We start from the raw sequence: 20,706 nt of genomic DNA on the forward strand, positions 1-20,706 counted from the left end.
TGGCAAAACCTTTCCCGTGAACGCCCAGCGCCGCGTCGGAGATGTAAAAAGGCCAGCCAATTAACGGAAGGCCGAAGGACACCCGCCGTGGCCCGTCGCATCTTCTCCCGAAGCTCTTAAAGTTCAGATTTAGCTGACGCGGCTCTGCGTGAGCTGATGGGGCAGCAGCGGCTTCTGGCTGGACAAAGTTGATCTATATAGCGGGCAAGTGCACGGTGTTGCAATTAGGCTAATATGCTGAACGCGGAGGAAGAGGGCACGGCCGTTAAGTATACTCCCAGGGGAGGAGGTGGCCTCTTTATCACCGAGATCAGGATATTTATGAGCCTTTCTTGGCCTCTTATGAAGTTCTTGTGTTGCAGGTGGGCTTGGGAGGGGCGGCTTGGCTGTGTCACAGGGGGTGGGGGGTGGTCAGCCATGTGCAAGGTCAGGCTTATGAGGCAGCCTCCTCTGTGGTATTGCCACAGGCCGTGGGGCGAGTGCCACCTCAGGTGGCAAGTGGGATGGCAAAATGTCTTGTCGGGCTTTGTGGCTAATGTTCAGAAAGCAGCACTGTTTCTAACCATATCTTGTTCTGTCTGGAAGCCTCTGGGCAGATTACTTGGGTGGGCGCTTATGAATTGCCTCCTGACAAAAAGGAGGAAATTCACCAGCAGCAAAGAGGACACTGATTTGCATCAAATCGATGCAAATTTAGAAAAGGAGGAGGATACATTTCACCATATCGAGAACGACCATGAACAGGTGACCCGTGCGCCCTGCCTGTTCAGGTACTAACTACGTGTTGTTGTGGTGTTTCGTTTTTCTTTCTTTAACTCAGATTTGGAGGGAACATCCCTTCCAACAGAGGACAGTCCTCTGGCAAACCTTCAAAGAGAGGACTGTAAAAGAAGACACCTGGCCACCCTACAGGTGACCTGTTCAGAAAATAGGCACCACTTTAAAGTTGGAGCTGTCGGCTGGTGAAAGCAATCATTAATCAACTGCGTTTTAACTAATGGGCTCAATTGCAGAAATGTGCATATGACTGAAACAAAGCATACTTTGTCCTTAGATGAAGGATGCATTTGTCACAGCAGGCCACCCTCTCAGGAATGTGGGAAGCTGCCTTAAACCAAGTCAGACCCTTGGTACATCTAGCCCAGTGTTGTCAACACTGACTGGCAGCCGAGACTCTCCAGAGGGATCTTTCAGAGGTGCTGGGGTTGGACCTGGGCCCATCCGCGTGGCAACTCTACAGTGTTGTCCTGCTTGTTCATCCCAGGCCAAAGGCTGGTTGGCCACTGTGTGAACAGAGTGCTGGACTAGATGGCCCCTTGGTCTGATCCAGCATCAGGGCACTTCTGATGTCCTTATGTTACTACTTGCTGGGCATGTCTTTATTTGTTTGCATCTGGCTTTCAAGATTTTATAGTTGCTTATTGCTTTCATAAACTGCCTGGAATGACACCGCTGTGCTACCTGGGAACGATGGGAGTTGAAGTCCAACTCATCTGGAATGCACATCTGGAATGCATGCTGTTATGGAATCTTCATTCAATGTTTAAAACAGCCAAGGCTGGAGGAACTTCTGGAAATTACACCCACAGTTGGCCGGGCATGATTTGTGCAACCGACCTCCTTCATGGAAAATTATAAGACTGAGAAAATGCAGGGTGTTTTCTTTGGAAGCGTACATTTGTCTCCCTCATGAAGAATCATGTTTGCACATTGCAAAGAATGTCTCCTCACATATTTGCCTCCCCAGACATTGAGAAAAACACCGTAGGCCTTTGTGCAGATATGCCCTCCACCACAAATGAGGCAAGGCGGGGGGGGGGACTACAAGGGGGGGGGGCTTTTCGGTGACCCCATTTGTGGAACATGCCCGCAAGAGAGGTCCACCCGGCGCCTACATGGTGGTCTTTCTGGCACCAGGAAAAGTCCTTTTTATTCTCCCTCCCAGGCACTTTGAGGGGTTTTAGGATTCTATTCTGCTGCTAGTTTTAATTTGGATTTATTTATTTATTTATTTATTTATTTATTTATTTATTTATCATATTTATACCCCACTCCTTTATGATGTTGCAATTATATTTTTGTTGCTGCTTTTGTTTCGCTACTTTTCTGCATTGTTTTCCCTTGTTTTGTATTAATGTTTGCACTCTGATTTTCAGAGAACTTTAGTTATGGGGTGGTTTAAAAGTACAGTAAATAAAAATCAATAAAGGCCACCCTTTGTCCACTGCGATTTGCTCCCAGCCTTGGGTCATTTCCCTTCCCCCCACCTACCCACCCATTCCACTTCAAGAGATGGGCGGCTCAAAAGCGTCCATACTTTAGGGATCGCCTCCCTGTTTATGCCATTCCTGATCTTTGTGGTCTTCAGAGGGGCACTGCGCCTGGGGGCGCTGCGCGATCCTGACTGAGATTCACCTCAGGAATACTTGCAGTAGAGTGTTTGAGATTGCAGCACCCCACTCATCCCCAACTGTCACCAGACAGGCCCCCCATATCCTGACATTTAGACGTCTCTCCTTAAAAACCATCTCTTCACACAGGCCTTCCCTGAACTATGGTCTGTAGCACAGGCCTGGTTCACATGACATCCACCAGGCCCACGGTGGCTTGTTTCACCCCTGATGAGCTGCAGCGCGTACCCAGGGCGCCATTTTGAACCTGCAACCCCCCGTTGCTAAGTCATGCGAACCTGGTCACCGTGGCTTATTTGAGGGTTGGCAAAAGAGGCGTCTTTTAACTGGGCCTTTCCGCCGGCTGAAGAAATCCTTGTCGACTAATTGCATGAATTTTAGTTGCTTGCTTGCTTGCATTAAACTTTGCCTCTGTTTGCCTGGGTAAATAGCAAACCGTTCTCAAGCAAAAGCTGCCTCTGTTTTCGTCAGGAGCAACTTTGGAGTGGATCAGAAGTTTTTGTTTAATGCACACATCTAATTGATTAATCAGCTCAAACACTGCTCCGCAGCCCAGCCTCTGGCTTTGGCACAGCAAATAAGGTTGGACTAGCACAAAACTTTCGCACAGGAAAACATCAAAGGTAGGATTGAAATCCCATCCACTCAGCTTCTGGCAGCTGCACAGAGTCCAGTTCCTAGGAACTGTTACACAAGCAAAATCTGGAGGGCATGTTCTGTCTCTGCTATAATCATTGCTGATGGAGGAATGACATGTTTACTCGGTGTAAATGCTGGCTGCGATCTCGTTCCTCTTGGTGTGACTTATGCCGTGGCAGCTAGGAATGATTGAGTCCAACTTATCTGGAAACCACCGGGCTGGGACACACTGGTACAGCTGGGTCATTTTAGACCCTGGGGTTAATGGCCTTAAAGGGGGGATTTGAGATGGCCGTGTGCATTACTTCAGTTGTGAAGAACACAATGGATATCTCTCTTTTTCCATCCCACCCCTCCAGCCAGAGGAAGCTAGTGGCTCTGATATCAGAGGGGCAGGGAATCGCCACGGGTTTCAATCAGAACTCTAAAGAAGCTATCCAAGGGGCAGATTCCGCACCCCATTGACATTGGGGTCACCAGCCTCCATGGCCTCCAGCCCCCATTCTGTGCTTTAAATCTAATTCTATATTCTTGACACTTTGGAAGGAGGAGGAGGAGGAGGAGGAGGAGGAGGAGGAGGAAAGTGATTTGCCAACCTTGACATTAAAACATATACTCTGCGCAAGTGCAGTTTTGCTTTTTAAACTCTCTTAACCCGTAGCACCGTCATAACTACAGGAATAAGGCGGAGTTTGCTTCTGCACCTCCTGCTGCTCTGGGGGCCATTTGGGGGGCCCTCTGGCTGGACCTTGGCCCCATGGTCCAGCCTGAGTGGCGCCCCCGTTCGGGAACACTGCCACGGGGGGTTCCTGTCCCCAGTGAGCCCCTTGCCTCTGAAATGTTCCCACATGGGCTGTGGATTGGGTTAGGCTAGTGCAGCGTTCAGAGCCAGCGGGCGACGAGGCTGGCAAGCCAAGCGAACTGCTGGCAGCACATGGGGACGTGGAAAGGAAAATGCCCTGAAGGGCACGTTCCGCTTGCCAGTTCCTTCGGTCTCCATTGTTGTGGGATGAAGTGCAGGAAGCCAGCAAATCATTCCTTTTATTCTCAAATCCCGTCCATCTTCTGAGCTCAGGGACAGAAAACGTGGCGTTCTTTCTCTCGTCACCACGGCCCTACGAGGGAGGGGAGGGGGAGGCCTGCATGGAGACTGGCCCAGACTCAGTAGCCCTCCACTCCCATCCACCGATGGGGGTCTGAGCTGGTGGGAAATGACCAGGAATGCGATCTTGGGGTCATGGTGGAGAGCTCAATGGGAACACCCACCCGCTGGAAGCGGCAAAGCTCCATTGGAGTGCCCGTCGTGAGCTGTGACGGTACCCAGGAAAGCTTGGGGAGCTGAAGGCCATGCAGCCAGAGGGAAGACAGACTCGTGCTGTGCTTGATCAAGCAGAGGTGAGACTCATTGTTGCACCTCTGCTCTCCGGAGGTGAGGGGGGCAAGGAGAGGGCTCTTTTCCGCCACCCCTTGCTTATTCCCAGTGTCGTCCAGCGGAGCTCTTCCACGTGGTTTGTGGCCTGCTCCAATCCGGGCCAAGGAGAGAGGTGGTGGTGGTAGGAGCCCCTGGTGGCATGCTGTGACCAGTTTGTGAGGCTCTTCGAAGAGAAGAGGCGCTTGTACCCGTCACGACTTGGACGCCACAGTTAATGGACTCCCATCCATGACCTAGTTTTATTGGATGACTTTCAGTTGCTGACGATGCAGGTGCTTGGTCGAGTCTGGTTGACTAACTGCGTGCTTGACCCTTATCCTTCATGGCTTATTACCTCTAACAGAGAGGCGTTGTCCAGCTGGGTCCAGGAGGCCGTAAATTCCTCCTTGACGGAGGGGCTGGTAACGACCTCTTTAACGGAGATGGTATTTAGGCCACTCCTGGAATGCCTAATGCAGAAGATGTTAACAACTAGAGGCCGGTTGCCAGCATCTCCTTCCTGGGCAAGGTGCCTGAGTGTGCGGTCGCTGGCCAACTCCAGACACTCCTGAATGAAACTGATTCTCTGGATCCATTCAATTGGGCCTCGGGCCTGATTCTGGAATGGAAACTGCCTTGTTTGCCTTGTGAGATGACCATTGCCAAGAGAGGGACAGCAGGAGTACAATCCTGTTGGTCGTCCTGGACCTCTTGAAGGCTCTTGATACCTCCGGCGTTGGTATCCTTTGGAATAAGCTGTCTGGATTGGGAGTTGGGAGTTGTAGGTCTTGTGTTTCAGTGATTCCACTCCTGCTTGGATGCCCAGGTGGTGCTGGGGGATTCTCCCCCCCCCCCTATTCCTTGGCAGTTATGCTGTGAGGTTCCACATACTGTTCAACGTCTACATGAAACCACTGGGGGAGTTTAACTGGAAATGGGGACGGAGATGTCGTGCAAATGAACCGCCACCACCCCTCTCTCTACTTTTCATCAAATCCAGGTGAAGCAGTGGATGTTCTGAATCAGTAACTGGGTGCAGTCAACTGAGACTCAAGTCAGATAAGATGGAGGTACTGTTCATGAGTGGTTCATCTGCCCAGCTAAGTGGTGTCCTCACCCTGTTCCAGAAGTGGTGGACAACTTATGGCCCTCCAGATGTTTTCCCCTTGCATCACCCATCACCATTGGATGAGCTGGCTCAGCCTGAGAGGAGGCCCAAAACATCTGGAGGGCCACAAATTGGCCACCCCTGCTCTGAAGGATCAGGTTCGCAGTTTGGGGACGTCCTTGAATCCAGCACTGTTACTAGAGTCGCAAGTGGACCTGGTGGCATGCAGCACCTTTTTTCAGTTGAAGCAGGTATACCAACTATGACCCTGTCTGGACAGAGACAGCCTAGCAACAGATACCCACGCTCTGATAACCTGTCATCTGGATTACTGCAAATGTGTTATTTGCGGAGCGCCTTTGAAGGCTGCCTGCAAACTTCAGCTGACTGAAAACAGGGCAGCAAGACCATTAACGGGGCCTGGCCCATGTGACCGGACCATGCCACTGCATTCCAGGCCCAGTTCAAAGCGTTGGTTTTAACCTCCGACGCCAATTGCAGCTCACCTGGGGTCCGACAGCCACACCGCTGCCCCTTTCCCCTCGACCACCACCCTTAGGCGGTGTCCCGTCTTTTGTGCAGTTCCCCACCACCACTCTGAACAGTTGAAATTCCTCTCCTAAAACTTAGTGACTGGGCAACAAAACATGCAGGCTTCCGCCCCGCCAACCTCTGGAATGCAAGCCCACTGCGGGAGACAGATGCTGGAGTAGACCATCCTTTGGATGGACCCAGAAGGGCTCCTCCGATGGGCCGGCCCTCTGGGTCTCTTGGGACAGAACCTGCCCTTCCATCCGGCAGGGCCATAAAATGTTTTTGGTTTTTTTAAAGCAGCAATCCTTGCAGGAACTGAGCTGCTCTCCAGGCTGAATGACCTGAAGGTGCATCCAACAATAGTCTGGAAATGGGAGCTGCTCAGGGGCAGGACGGGACGAGTCCGTTAGAGCGCCTGACTCCATCTGCGCTGCTTCAAGGCACCATTCAAGGCGCGAGTTCTTACCTATCAAAGCCGATGTGGTGCAGGGCCTCAGCGCCAGCAGGGGCACCTTCATCACGATATAATCCAGTCTTCCCCAACCTGGGGCGTTGCAGAGATGTTGGACTACAACTCCCAGCCAGCGTAGTCCAAGACCTCTGGACGCCCCCCCAGCTGGGGAAGGCTACTGCACACATTCCAGGCTGCAAGCAGTGTCTGTGGAAGGGGGGGAACCCATGTTGCAAACGTTTGCCTACAGGCAAGACAGCAACCTGATTTCTGGTGAAACTAACCAGTGCTTCTGGAGAAATTACGGAGAACAGGAAAAAGAGAGAGACAGGCAGGATCTGCAAGTTAAATCAACACATCTTTGTTCTCAAGAATGGCTTGAAAGGGCTGCATCCTTTAAGAACTCTGTTATTAGCCAAGGCTTCAGGCTTCCACAGAGATGAGCAGTGCCACATGGAATGAAACACCTCCCACAGATTCTGCACTCTAGCTAAATGGTGCTAATTGAACATATTTGCATGTGTTTTCCATTTTGCATAATTGAGCTTAGTGTGTTTTGTTTTGCTTTCCCCCTCAAGTAATTTGGAACTTTTGGGCAAGAAAGGAGGCAGAGCTGGGCGGGAAGATGAAGAAAGAAGAGGGTGGAGAACACGAGAACATGGGAAGAGCCCGTCTGGATCATGACAAGGGTCCATCCCATCCATCATTGAGCGTCATCACATAGGGAGAAACCGCATTTGTTTACCGTCGCTTCTCTGCCCACGTGTTTGTCCCTCATTACTTCCTCTTTTGAAAGAGAAAGTAAACAAAGTGAACGTGGTCCATTCCATGGGCCGTTTTGATCCCACTGCTCTCCTGCACACAGCAGGGGATAGCGGCAACTTCCATCTTTAAAAATAAGTCAGACTTACTGGACTGTTTTTTTGTTGTTGTTGTTGCTCAAAGAAGGCTAGAAGGGCCGGGAGGCACGCAGGAGGCAGACGATGTCATGAGAGGGACCCGCAAAAATACACGAGTGCCTGTAACAAGTGTGCAATAAAACGCTCGTCTGATGAACCTCATTTTGTTCACACCGTGGCCGACCGCTTGTCGACCAGGAACCCACAAGCAGGACATGAGTGCAACAGCGCCCTGCTGCCCATGTTCCCCAGCAACTGGTGTGCTTCGGCTGACTGAAGTTATTGGAGCAAGCCACTCCAGTGCTTGATGGATACGATGCTGCCATGCGTTGTATGTGGGGCTTCCTTTCGAAAATGGCCCCAGATGGCATATGGGGTCTGAGCGTGCTCCATGGGGCGGAGTGTTAACTTGTGCCTGGGCTGCTGCTGAATCTCTTCCAGCCTGAAGGAGAAGCTCTTGGGGGCTGCCTGGCCTCCCCACCCCCACCCTCGGGTGCTGAGAACCAGCAGGGCTCCAGACCCCCACCGTGTCTCCACGGCAAACCTCCCCGGTGCTTGAGATGGGTTTGTCCATTGCTCTTATTTTTAAAGGATGGAGGTTTATTTTGCAGTATTCCACATGCTGCTGTTTGACCATTTGCTTTTGGAATTAATTGCTTGATCCACACGCTGCTATTTGGTCATTCGTTGTAGGAATTATAATGTGTTTTTCTCGTTTTGTAGGTCACTCCGACAGCAACTGTTATAGGGCCACCGAGAAGTAGAATGAGTAAATTAATGATAAAGTAACTGTGGTGGAGGATCAAGGACACAGAGGCACGTGCGCACGCGCACGGATTGGGCCTTCCCTTGGGGGATGGGCTCAGCCTCTCGCTGGCTTTAGGAGACCATAGCCAGCACCAGGAACACTTCTGGGTTTGGGGTTTTGGTGTGTGTTTTTTAGCACTACCCAGTTAGTGCTAGATACAGAATGGGAACCGACTTTCCACACTTCTTTGGATATAGCCGACTTTGGGGGTGGGGGGTTGAATAATGCTGCTGTGTTCTGTTTGTACTAGCAGGCATGACATAACAGGGCACGCGGGCAAGTGGCAATGCACCGAAACGTGTCTTTTGTGAAATTTGCAGCCTGTCTCCACCAAAACCCAAGGGGGAGTTCCAAACATGAGGGACAAGTTCCAAATCCTGTCTGGATTTGCTTTTTAGCTTTGTGAGTTATTTTGTTGTTTTGGATGCATTTTAATGATGGGATGACTTTTTGGGTTTTATGTTTTTGTTAGCTGTGTTGAACAGAAAGAGAGAGGGGGGGGGGGGGGCGGGGAGAGAATCATCAGGAAAAACTTCCTGTTAGAGCAGTACGACAATGGAACCAGTGACCTAGGGAGGTTGTGGCCTCTCCCACACTAGAGGCCTTCAAGAGGCAGCCGGACAACCCTCTGTCGGGGATGCTTTAGGGTGGATTCCTGCCTTGAGCAGGGGGTTGGACTCGATGGCCTTGTAGGCCCCTTCCAACTCTGCTATTCTATGATCCTATGATTCATGCTTCTTTGAGATCAATGGTGCATCTCACTTAGTTCTGTTTACACCAGGGGTAGGCAATTGTGTTCTCTATACATACTTTGGACTCCTGTAATCCCTGACCATTGGTCATGCTGGCTGAGGCTTATAGGTCTTGTAGTCCGAAGCCTCTGGAGAGCAGGCGGTTGCCAAACTGGCAGAGAGAGTCTTCCCCGTCCCACCATCTGACCCAGAGGTTGCACCTGGGCGCTTCTGCCTGCAAAACAGGCCTCCTGGCCTTGCAGCCCTTCCGCCAGGCTTTCTACCCACCTGAGAAGCATCTCTCCGGCACTCTGGCCCGGGATTGCTAACTGGAGATGCCAGGGCCTGAGTCTGGGACCGTCTGCCTTGCAGGGGCTCTGCCAAGGGATCGTGACGTCCCTCTAAAAAGTCCGGGTTGCTGTGGTGGTGCTGGCGTTGTTGTTCGTGGGGTGCGCGTGACGATTGGTGCGAGCACAACCGCCGTTTCTTTAACCTACAAACTCACAGCCTGCCCTTGTGAAAACAGGCCCCACAAGATGCAGGCGCTGTCTGTTTGTTACCTGCGAACGCATTTCCCTGCCTGCTTTTCAGTTGCTCGGGTGAGCGTGGTCCCTTTCTTATCTTTCTTTACTTCTCTGACTTTTTTTCTGTCTAAACACACATAAGATTGCAACCTTAGTTAGGGAGGGCCTCACCACGTGGTAGGTCCCTTACAGAGATAAATATCCAAATCCCATATCATTAAAGACCAGAGAAACTGCTTTGGTTTGTAGGAAAAAAAACCTTTTACAATAAGGTTTATTATCACCTTTAAAAAAATAGATACAAAATAACAAAAACTTTCTGCACAGCAGAAAATTATCAATAAGGCCTCCAAAAGCCTCCATTTGTGCAAACAGTTTTTCCCCCCTCAATTGTGTAAACATCAGAAGTCAAGTGTTCAAATACAGTGGAGCTGCTACAAAAATAGAGGTGTTCATAGACCAAAAAGTTATAAAAACCCAGATGCTGGATTTCTTTGTGTATTTCGGCTATTAGCACACCCAACACAGTGGCTACGTAAAAGAATACTCCATGCAATCCGATGTTCGCCACCAACGCTCCCCATCTGACCAACGCCTTCCGTGCACGAATGGATCGTCCCCAACCGGCCTGTAAGAGTGGGGGGCTGAGCCTTCCGAGACCCAACTCCCTCCCGGGGCCGGAGTTTCCGCTTCGCTCCTGCCTTTCATTTCTCCCAGTCGTACACGTGGATTTAATGCAGAACCCTCACAACTTAAAGGGAAATGACTCCAGGTAATCCTTTAAGACCGGATTGAGCGGGACACGGCTCAAGTTCTCTCTTCCAAATGTCGCCACGATGCTTTTGCGACAGAGTTCCTGCAAGGAGCGCAAACGCTCTTTGTGCAGTGGGGCGACCAGGAACTTTCGTGGAGAGCTAACGTAATGTTCCAGGAGCTTGAAGAGACAATCAAAGGTCTCCTTGCTCCCATCCAAGTGGAAGTGTCCTCCCTGGAAGATGACTCGGACGCTGGTGGGCCCCGTGTCCGTCTTAACGCTAATGGTGAAGAAGCAATTCTTCTGCCGGCTGTCGCGGAGCAGGAAGGTCCCCAGCGGCTCATCTTTGAGCTTCTCGTGGGCAGTGTCGACAGACAACGGTCCCCAGTAAAAACCACACTCCTCCAGCAAGACGGTGGTGCGGTTGATGGTGCCGAAGTCCTCCTTCGAGCGAAAAGTGCGGAAGTGGGTGCTCTGTGGCCTTTGCACGGTGTTGGGCTGCCCGAGGCCGTGGGGAGCTCGGACCTGCAGGGCGTCCCGCACGGGCGGCTCAAGCCGACATCTCAGGTCTGTTGCGATTCGATTCTCAGGCGTCACACTGCTATGTGCTACCATTCTACAGACTGGACCCGCCGGTGTGGTCTCCCATAGCTTTGGGGGCCAAGGAAGGGTTGCTAGCTTCACTGAGGTGCTCCTGCAATCCAAAAAAACACAACCACAAATCACATTAAAATCCTCCAAGAGTGAGCCAGAAGCTGGAACCTATAGGAACAGCAGAAGCAGCCTTAGACTGAGAGTCAGACCCTGGGTCCACCTAGTCCAGTGTTGTCAACACTGACTGGCAGCCCCAGCTCTCCAGGGTTTCTGGCAGGAGCTTTTCCTGTCCTACCTGGAGATGCTCCCGGGGATCAAACCTGAGACCTTCTACATGCAAAGCAGGGACTGTACCACTCTGTTACGTCCCCTCGAAAACAAAGCTCAAACACAGAGGCACTAATTGGCTGGCCTCCGCTCGGCAAACCGAACCCTCTGCAAGGCTGAACCCACGTTGTCTCTTGTGTAGAGAGGGAAAACAGCCCGCCACAGATTTAGTAGCATTGACACATGCTTGCAAGCGGTTTTCTTTTTCTCTTAGCCACAGAATGCATCAGAGACCCGCTGATGGGAATCGCTGATTCAGAAGCCTGCCTTTCCCATCAGTTGATTCAACTTGAAAGCGGCGTTACTTATACCGAGCTAGAACTTCTTTCCAAGGCCGCTCTCTGTCCAAGAACAGGCCCGCAACCCACCTTCCCCCAAAAGGTGAAAGGCCGTAACTTCTGAGTAAGTTCCTTCAGCCCGCCCTCCCCCGCCACAGAACGATGACATGTTCCACGCTGCCACCGCCACCGCCACCACCGCCTTTTTTGGTTTGAGTTTGAGTGTTTAGGAGAAGGAAGGAAGTTTTTTGGAATCAAAAATATTGAACTTTCTGAATGATTAAGCCCAGGGCGGCAGGACGGAATGAGTTTTGCTAGCAGCGCTTCCCACCTATGGCATTCGGGCTTGTGCTGACGGGTTCTGTCCCATCTCGCTTTGTTCTCCTGGGAAAGCTGAGCGCTTCCCTTGTTTCGAAGCGTGAGAGCCCACACTCCAAAGCACCGAGAGTGCTGCGAGTTGGGATCAAATGCCCCAAAGCAGACGCAGCTGGCCGAGATGAATGGGTCTCTTTGTGCAGAGCGAAAAGCGTGTGCCTTGCAGGCAGGCCAAGTGCCTGAGTAAACTGAGCTCTCCCTCTTGGAGAAATGCCCCCTTTCCTCCTCCACAGCCCCCACCTCGTGGGAGTTTAAGACTATAATCCCACCACGCACACACAAATCAACCTCCGTGAACCCGTAAAACATTGTTCTAGTGCTCTCAGTCTCTCTCTCTCTCTCTCTCTTTAAAAAAATAATAATGCTTGTACTTTAAGTGGTCCAGTTTAAATTGCTTCCTATTATTGACATATCTTTCAGCACTGGGGGAGGTGGGATGGGGGGGCGGCAGCAAATATTTCCCCCAGTGAAGCTGCTTGAAACTCAGTGGTGCTGAGCCAAGGATGAACTCCTAGCCTGGTGTCTACTGCTGGCCTGACAGCTTAGTTCGATACGTCTCCGTTGCCTGCCTTGACCTTACCGGCAAGCATAGATTTGAGGATTTATCCCCCAAGTCGTCAGTTTATAGATCGGTGCTGGCGGATCATTGAGAATCCATGCTGCCTTCTCAGAAACCAGCCCTCCCAGGGACTGGGCTGTCTGGAGCTCCGCAGCCAGGTGGACTGTCAGACTCTGGATTTTGATTCACTGTGACACGGAATCTTATTATTTCCAGCCAAAGAGGAGACAAAGACAAACAGAGAAGGCAAATTTTGCCTAAATGCCAGGATGTGAGAACTCTACATGCCAACAAGACCTGTTGTCAGCAAATCTAACTGCCGGGTAACGATGAATAAGATTTGTAGGAGTTATGAAATGTTATGGAAATACATGCGTGGGAAGTGATTCAGATCCGAAAATGAGATGAAAGAGACAGACACACACACAAACACACACGGAGATCTTCCTAGCTAAGCAAACAGCTGTTGGAGACATGGCCTTTAGCTCCAATGGGATGGATGGCAGAAAGAATGGGTCCTCTCTATCTCCGGACAATGTGGATCTAGGGAAGTACAGCTGGCATCACTCTATCAATGGCATTGCTTGGCACCTACGGTGTTGCGACACTCCAGTCAAAGCTCTGGCCTGATCCTGGACAGAAAGAGCCCTCATGCAAGGCGACACAAAGGTGTCACCTTAGGGGACAAAAATCTCAGGTGCCATGAAAGGCAACCAAGGGGCAGGCAGAGAGCTATGGCCCATGGGGCATGAAGCCCACCAGGAAAGTCTCCTGTTTTAGAGTGTTCTTTTTGATCTTGAAGAAGCAGCGTCCAGTGCTACTCAAAAGCTTGCTGTCTTGCCCTACTTAAGAGTTGTGTTATAATCTATAACTGGCCTTAATTGGGAACATTGTTTTTCACCAAATAACCTACTCATCAATAAATGGGAATGGGAGAGACGTTTTTGGACTACTACAGATATAAATATAAATATAAAAAATGGAGCGTTTTCCTTTTAATATATATATATATATATATATATATATATATATATATATATAATCCAGCCAAACACAAAACCACAAACCGAGTGAAATGGAAGATTATAGGGCAGTGGAAAGGCAATCCAAAAAAAGGAAAAGGGGGGAAAAAGGAAAAAAAACCTCCCTCTCCCAGAAAGAAAGATATTCCAGACGGATCCTTTTGGCCTCCTTCTCTCGTTTTTCCAACGCTGCAGCCCTCCAGTTAAATGAGCTTCAGTTTAAAAAAAGAAAAGGGGAAAAGAAGCCCTTTTTCCAAGGAAAAGGCATTTTAGGGTGGTGGCATTGAATCCCAGCTGGGCTCCAGAAGTGTGCCCGTGGAAGAGGGGGGCCAGATAGAACACTTCTCCGTTTCTGACCAGAAGGTCACTCTGTTTAATTATTATTATTATTATTATTAGCAGCAGCAGCAGCAGCAGCAGCGCATCGGGCTTGAAGGCTACAATCCTGCACTGCTTTGTACAGCTCAGCTAACCTGAAACAGCCCCGCTTTGGCGAGCTGCCACCCCCGGCCAGAATCCCGGCGGAGGGAGCTGCTCGGTCGCGACTTCGGTCCGGAGGAGGAGGCGCGCCCTTACCTTGGGGCCGCCTTAGCTGCTCTCCCGCAACCGGGGTCCTCCGGCGGACCTGGCGGAGGCTGCCGCTGCCGCTGCCGCCGCCGCTTCCCAGCGCCCTCCTGCCTGCGTGCGTGGCGCGGAGCTCCGCAGCCGCATCCTCCGCCGCGAAGCCACGTCGAGGGGCGCTGCGCGGGGCGGCGGGGGCTGTTGCTGCTGCTGCGGCCGCCCGTCTCGGCTCATCGCCGCCTCTGGTGGCTTTTAAGCGCAGCTCGCCCGTTTTGCCTGCCCAGCCAGCCCCGCCCCGCGATTCTCCTAAAACACGTGGCCTGCTGCCTGGGCTTTCGCTTTCCTTCTCCGCTCCGCCACATCAAAGGCGCCGCTGCCGAGCGGGGGAGGGGCTGGGGGGAGGGAGGGCTGCCTGCCTGCCTGCCTGCCTGCCTGCCTGCCGTGCCCCCACCCCCACCCCCCGCGCGCGCCTCTCTCTTGCCCCCTCGGGGGAGGCAGCGTGGGACAAGCCAGGCTTCTCCTGAGCGCGTGCAGAGTGCAGCTCGGTTGCGCCTCTCTCGCGCCACCGTTTGTGCCACAGGGTTACTCTAGGAAGCAGAGCATGGATTTTTTTTGGGGGGGGGGATGTGCCCCTTTCCTTTCGTGGACCTGCCCTCCCCCATGTTTTTAGAAAGCGACGTGGGGAGGGCCGGGATTCGGCTAACTGTGTCTGCGGGTGAGACTCGCCTATTCCTTGAAGCCTCGGTCCCCAGCGGCTTCCTAGCAATTCAAGCATTGCTAGGAAGTCAGTTCCTACCCAGGACTGAGTTCTGAGCAAACCCACTCAGGAGCGTCACGCATGTTTTTCTGGAGCAGAGCGACCTTTCTCGGAGCTGAGGCTCAACTCTGGGACTGCTGAAAGGAAGAAAGGACAGATTCAGGGGGCATCTGAGCACGAGCAGAGTGCATTTCTCGGAACAACAACGCGTTCCCAGGGAGGATAAGGGGAGGTTTTCCAGGTCAGAGGATGGTGTGTGCCCAGGCAGAGTTGGGACCCCACCCAAACCCAACCGAAGGTGTCTGTCGCTGGAGGGAGGCCCAGTTATTCTTCGACAGGTGTCGGGGCAGAAAGAAAGGAGCCCAGTTCTCCTGGAAACGTCACCCCTGAATCTGGGCGGTCTTCCCCTCATGATGGTGGAGGCTAGTTTTCAGGGGTGGAGGGAATTGCGCTTTGCACCTGCTCAGGGGCACTCCCATCTATTCCATGTTCAGAACCATCTGAGCAACAGATGCTTGAGACAAATAATAAGGCATTTCCTTAGAAATTTATTTATTACATTTATATCCCATCTTTTTTTCTCCAAGGAGCCCATGGTCCTCCTCCTCTTCTCCATTTTATCCTCACAACAACCCTGCGAGGTTGGCTAGGCTGAGAGTCGATGGCTGGCCCAGAGTTTCGTGGCTGAGTGGGGCCTAGAGAGCCAGTCTAAAAAATAACATGAACAAGCCACATCCTGAAAGCAGGACCATGGATGCTGAGAACCAGTGTGGTGTAAGTGGTTCATGCGTTGGACTGGGGGGATCTGGGTTCAAGTCCCCACTCGGCCATGAAATTCTCTGAGTGACTGTGCCTCATTGACTCACTCTGCTTAACCTACCTCACAGGGTTGTCCTGAGGATGAGATGGAGAGGAGGGTCACGTTCGCCACCCTCTAAGACAGCCTTCCTCAACCTGGGGCGCTCCAGATGTGTTGGACTGCATCTCCCTGGGGCATTCTGGGAGATGCAGTCCAACACATCTGGAGCGCCCCAGGTTGAGGAAGGCTGCTCTAAGAAATTTTAATTATTGGTGGAACATTTGGTCCGATCCAGAAAAATAGTGCTAATCCCTGAATTTCAGAGAGGACGGTGATGCTTTCGGTTCAGTGAAAAAGGGAGGATCTATTCATTCCACCTAAGTATCACTTTCCATTCTTGAGCAACGACTGGGGACCTGAGGAACATCCGAACTCAGAGATCCAAGAAATCAGCCGGATCGAGAGAAAAGAAAGAGAGACGAGGGATCAGTTTATGACCAGCAGTGCAATTTCTTGGTACACTTTTCCAGTCCTCACAGCAGTCTGCCTCATCCCCCTGCTGGTGAAGGCAGCTATGCTTGACGTGGTGAGGGATGGGGAGAGTTTGGTGGTGTTCTTACTAACCTTATTGCAAAGCAAAACTTGCAGATGTGCCTTACAGCCTAGCCTGATTGCGAGAGCAGGGCGTCTGCTGCTGTCGCTCCATGCAAATGCAGAAAATGGCGTTTGGCTGAGGATTTTTAACATCCCAAATGCTTTCCAAAACTAAGTTCCTAGTCCTTAAGAATTCAAAGATAAGCTAGAAAGGGGTCAAAGCTGCAAGAAATGAGGAGCCAGGGGAAGGGGTTATCAGCAGGATTTCTAGTGGACAGATGGCCCAGTCTGAATGCCCCCCCCCTTTCCCACAGAGTGCTTTGATGGTCACAGGTTTAGCAAGAGCATTAAATTATGGGAAATGAGCATTAATGCAAACCTGTAACCCTCAGGTGGTGAGTGCCGGCGGAAATGGAGCCCTAACAAGATACCTCCCTCTTGAAACACGTGCTTGGGGGAAACCCAACAACATCTTTTAAAAAGGGGTGCCCCCACCCGCCAAAGAAAGAAACAGCCCAATCAGGTGAGAGCCTCCTCAGCAACTACAGAACATTGGGTGCCTGTTGGAAAAGAAAAGGGCTGTTAGGAGGTGAGGATGCACTGCAACATTTCGTTGCAGTCGTCATTGTTCGCTTTATTTTCTCTGACTGATACAGGCCACAGAAATCGGATTCTCTGAGTGCAAAATTGGGGTGATCTTCATGCCATGTTTGAGCAGCTCAACCGTCATGCAAGCAAATAGAAGTTGGGTACAAGAGGTGCGTTGCGCTGATAAAACACAGAGCAGCCAAGATTGCTTCAGAGGTGCCTCAGTGCTTGTGCAACTCTGCAATGATGCCACATGAGGTAGAGAACCATGGAGACGCCCCCTGAACCTATCGGGAAGCACATTCAGACTTCACGCCGAAGGTTCAAGCCTGACCACATTAGAGGGTCTTTGTTCATACACAGCCTAACAGTTGTGGAATGCGCAGAAGTAAGGCAGACTCTCACCAACCACAGCGCCAGTTATTATCAGGAGGGGCAGTGCCCAGTCCAAATGCAGAAATGATACCCAGTGTGCAGACAATGTGGTATGAGAGAAATTGAGACCGAAAGGCGTGCGTTTCTGCTCCAAGGTCTTAGACAGGAGGAAGTGTGTTTCAGATTATCAGAAATGGTGCGTCTTTCCCAGCGCAAGCTGTGTTTTTTCTTGGAAGAAAGAGAAAATGAGAGACAAACAGAATGAGTGCAGAGCTGTCATTGAGGGACCGGCTCCTACCTGTCACCGGGTTCAGAATGAAGGACGCTATTGGATCGATCAGGTCTGAAATACATCAGACTCCGGAAACAGACTATGTAGGAAGAAGAGGCCAGTAGATAACAAGTGGGTGGATAAGCGAGCATTTCTCTGGCTATTTGGCAAGATAAAATACTGGAGACCGGGTAGCCATCTGCTGCTGCTGCTGCTGCAGGGAACATGCCCACGAAACCATCTTCACTTAATAAATAAAAGTCAACCGTAGCCACGTGGCATTTGACCTCCTGACATGCTCTCAGGCACCGCCCATGTTTAGTCCCCAATGGGTTTTCGACCCCTCTCCCTTCCTTTAAGAGCCTTTTGCAACACTTGTGGTCCCAATAATCATCCCTGAAGAAGATTGACAGTATCGGATTACTTGGTGGATTATCTGATATCGGGCGGATCTGGGCAAGGGCCTTGTAGCTCCGTGGTACAGTCCAGGCATTGTCTACCACCTGTCAGGGATGCGTTAGGGTGGATTCCTGCATTGAGCAGGGGGTTGGACTCGATGGCCTTGTGGGCCCCTTCCAACTCTGCGATTCTGTGATTGTATCAAAACTCTCCTGTCCAGCTCCCAGCCGAAGGAGACGAGGCCGTGGGATGTGTGCCCTGCCTTTGGGGACTTTGTCTTTTCATAAAGCCAAGGGAATCTTCCAATGGGAGATGGATCGTGGGGAGGGAGGGGCCTCTGTCCACTTCCAGGTGGCCCCTGAGCTGTTTCCAGCCCCATGGCGGAAAAGAAGGAGGAAGGACATGGGAAAAGAGGGAGGGGTCCAGGTATCAGGGAATGGGGAAGCCCCCTGGAGACACAGGGGAGCTATTTGGACAAAGAGGCTGCCTCTGCATGACACAGCTTACAGTCAGGGGCCCCCAACTTCTTTGGGTGGACGGGCCTATTTGGAATCTTGGGGGTCTTCCAGGGCTGCTCTCACAAAATAGGGGTGGGGCTACCCCATTTGTAAAATGGCTGCCGTGGTGGGGAAGCCGAACCTTGCAAAACACACCTTCCCGGGAGGCAAAGTGGGGAGGCGAAGGAAAGGATTGGGACCAGAGCCTGAGTCCAAGGCAGAAGTGGACTCTGAGCTCCAGAAGACAAGGCCCTGTGGGAGCCACATGGAGGTGGCGCCGGGTGCCGGCCCTCTGGCTTCGCAACATGCCAGCCTCCCGGTTTAAACATAAAAGGAAGCTTAAGAAATAACATCCAAATTGGGGGGCCGGAACGGTGCCCACGAGCGGCATGTTGGAGACCCCGGAAACAGATGTCCCAGCCCAGTGTTGCAAAGCAGCATCAGGCAGCTGGATCTAGGCTCCCTTTTAATTTCCCACAATGCCTGGGGTGATGCTCCATGGGGCATTGTGGGAAAATAAAAGGGAGGCTGCACGCAGCTGCCCTGTGAGGCGTGGGGTGCCGCCACTGCCGTTGCTGCTCTCGAGGATGGCCCTGCTGCTAGGGAGGCACATGCCAGGGCCCACCCAAGGGCACACTGCCCCCTCTAAAGCGAGGAGGGGCTGCGGGACCCTGGGCAGCATCTCACCTGGCCAGACTGCACCCTCTCTGGCTCGATCAGGGTGTACAACCTTTTGGCTCCAAAGCTCTCATCTGCCTTGTCCTCCGAATGGGTTGGGATTGGGATCATCCCATCATTGTTCAACCAGCAATAGGGATGATAGGAGTTGCAGTCAGACACATCCAGAGCTTGTTCTTCTAATCCTTGAATTCTCTCCTGTTAAAAAGATTTCAGGCAGCAGCACAAGACCCTTCTGTGTCTCAAAGCTGGAGAGCAGCAATCTTGAGCGAGGCCCAAAGCCCCTTTGTCCGCTCAGCCCCTGGCCCCGTGCGTGCCACCGGGCCCTTCCCAGATCTGCACACCGTGCAGTAGAACCCACAGGTCTGCTTTTCTTCTCTGTACCTTCACAATTCTCAGAAAACACATGCCCCTTTGATGAGTTCAACCTCTCTGCTGCGCTTTTTCGCTTTTGCTTTCCGCCTGAGCACTTGAAGGACAACAACAGCCATTTCAAAGGTGACCCAGCAGGCAGACATGGCGCAAGTGACTTCGGCATGTGAGGCAGGAAATCTAGATGGCACCCAGCTGAAGAGGGGGGGGGGGAGAGCAAAAATAGAATATGAAGACAAACGGTGGCATTTCTTCTTGACTTTTCCTTTTACATTGCATCATTTAGACTGCAAGCCTGTGAGCAGCGGACACGGCTGTTTTTTATCGATTATTTGGAAGCCTGTTCAGCTCCTGCTTTGAACCAGGAGTGTTTAACCTCATTCGGCCCGAGGGCCAAATTCCATTTTGAAGACTCTCTTGGCGCTGTGGTCAAGGAGTGAGCAGGGCCAGATGGAAAAGGCACAGTTGGGATGTCCGAGAATATCATTCTCGTGCGCAAATCACGTGAATACGTCCCGTTCGCAACCCCGAAGGTGCGCAGGAATGAATTCGTGTGAAACGTTTGCAGTTTCCCAAACCTGCGTTTGTGTTCAAAGGTGTGCATTTACACAAGCCTGCATGTTGTTTTAAAAATTGATCTTTCTCCTTTAATGTGCAAAGTACTGTACTGAGAGTCTCAAATCAGCAATTCCTCTCCAAGTACAATTAATCAGCAATCTCTCTCTCTCTCTCTCTCTGTCCCTCGATCCTTCCAGAGCGCAGGACACGGAATAACGGGCTCAAGTGACAGGAAGCCAGATTCCAACTGGACATCAGGAAAAACTTCCTGACTGTTAGAGCAGTGCGACAATGGAACCAGTGACCTAGGGAGGTTGTGGGCTCTCCCACACTAGAGGCCTTCAAGAGGCAGCTGGACAAGCATCTGTCGGGGATGCTTTAGGGTGGATTCCTGCATTGAGCAGGGGGTTGGACTCGATGGCCTTGTAGGCCCCTTCCAACTCTTCTATTCTATGATTCTATGATTCTATGACCAGCTTACACCCCCGTCTCCGCTGCCACCCCCAGAGGCCTCGTAGGACCAGAAACCTCTGGGAAAGGGTGCCAGAATCCTGGCACAGTAGCCCTGGGTTTAGCCCTGCCCCAGCGACAAGAACACTGGAGGGAGAAGGGATTTATTTACAAGTAAAGGGTAGGAGTTCTGGGGAGAATGAAAAGTAAAACAACAACCATGCAAGCATGCATAACGTGGGAAACCCAGTGACCTGAAAACCATAAAACCTAGCTAGACTATCTACTTACTCAAAGGAGGGCCTTGTTGCCTGAGCCAGCCACAGACGCCTCCGTCCAGAGATGGAAAGACCAGACCAGACTGGGGGGGGGGGGAGTCCTC

General features: G+C 51.6%; 1 protein-coding gene and 1 long non-coding RNA gene across 2 annotated transcripts; one reads left to right on the forward strand and one right to left on the reverse strand.

Moving 5' to 3' along the window:
* Window positions 1-9,781: 9,781 nt before the first annotated feature.
* SOCS1 (suppressor of cytokine signaling 1) lies at window positions 9,782-14,125 on the reverse strand. Its single transcript, XM_063143377.1, has 2 exons — window positions 14,002-14,125; window positions 9,782-10,964 (listed from the first exon to the last, which is right to left on the reverse strand). The coding sequence occupies exon 2, from the start codon at window positions 10,883-10,885 to the stop codon at window positions 10,262-10,264; it is 624 nt and encodes a 207-aa protein (XP_062999447.1). The 5' UTR covers window positions 10,886-10,964; window positions 14,002-14,125; the 3' UTR covers window positions 9,782-10,261.
* A 1,632-nt stretch (window positions 14,126-15,757) lies between these two features.
* LOC134410115 (uncharacterized) lies at window positions 15,758-17,514 on the forward strand. Its single transcript, XR_010026243.1, has 3 exons — window positions 15,758-16,128; window positions 16,529-16,659; window positions 16,793-17,514. It is a non-coding gene; the product is annotated as an uncharacterized LOC134410115 (long non-coding RNA).
* The last annotated feature ends 3,192 nt before the right edge of the window (window positions 17,515-20,706 follow it).

The sequence above is a fragment of the Elgaria multicarinata genome, chromosome 17 (assembly GCF_023053635.1).
Source record: "Elgaria multicarinata webbii isolate HBS135686 ecotype San Diego chromosome 17, rElgMul1.1.pri, whole genome shotgun sequence".
NCBI lineage: Eukaryota > Metazoa > Chordata > Lepidosauria > Squamata > Anguidae > Elgaria > Elgaria multicarinata.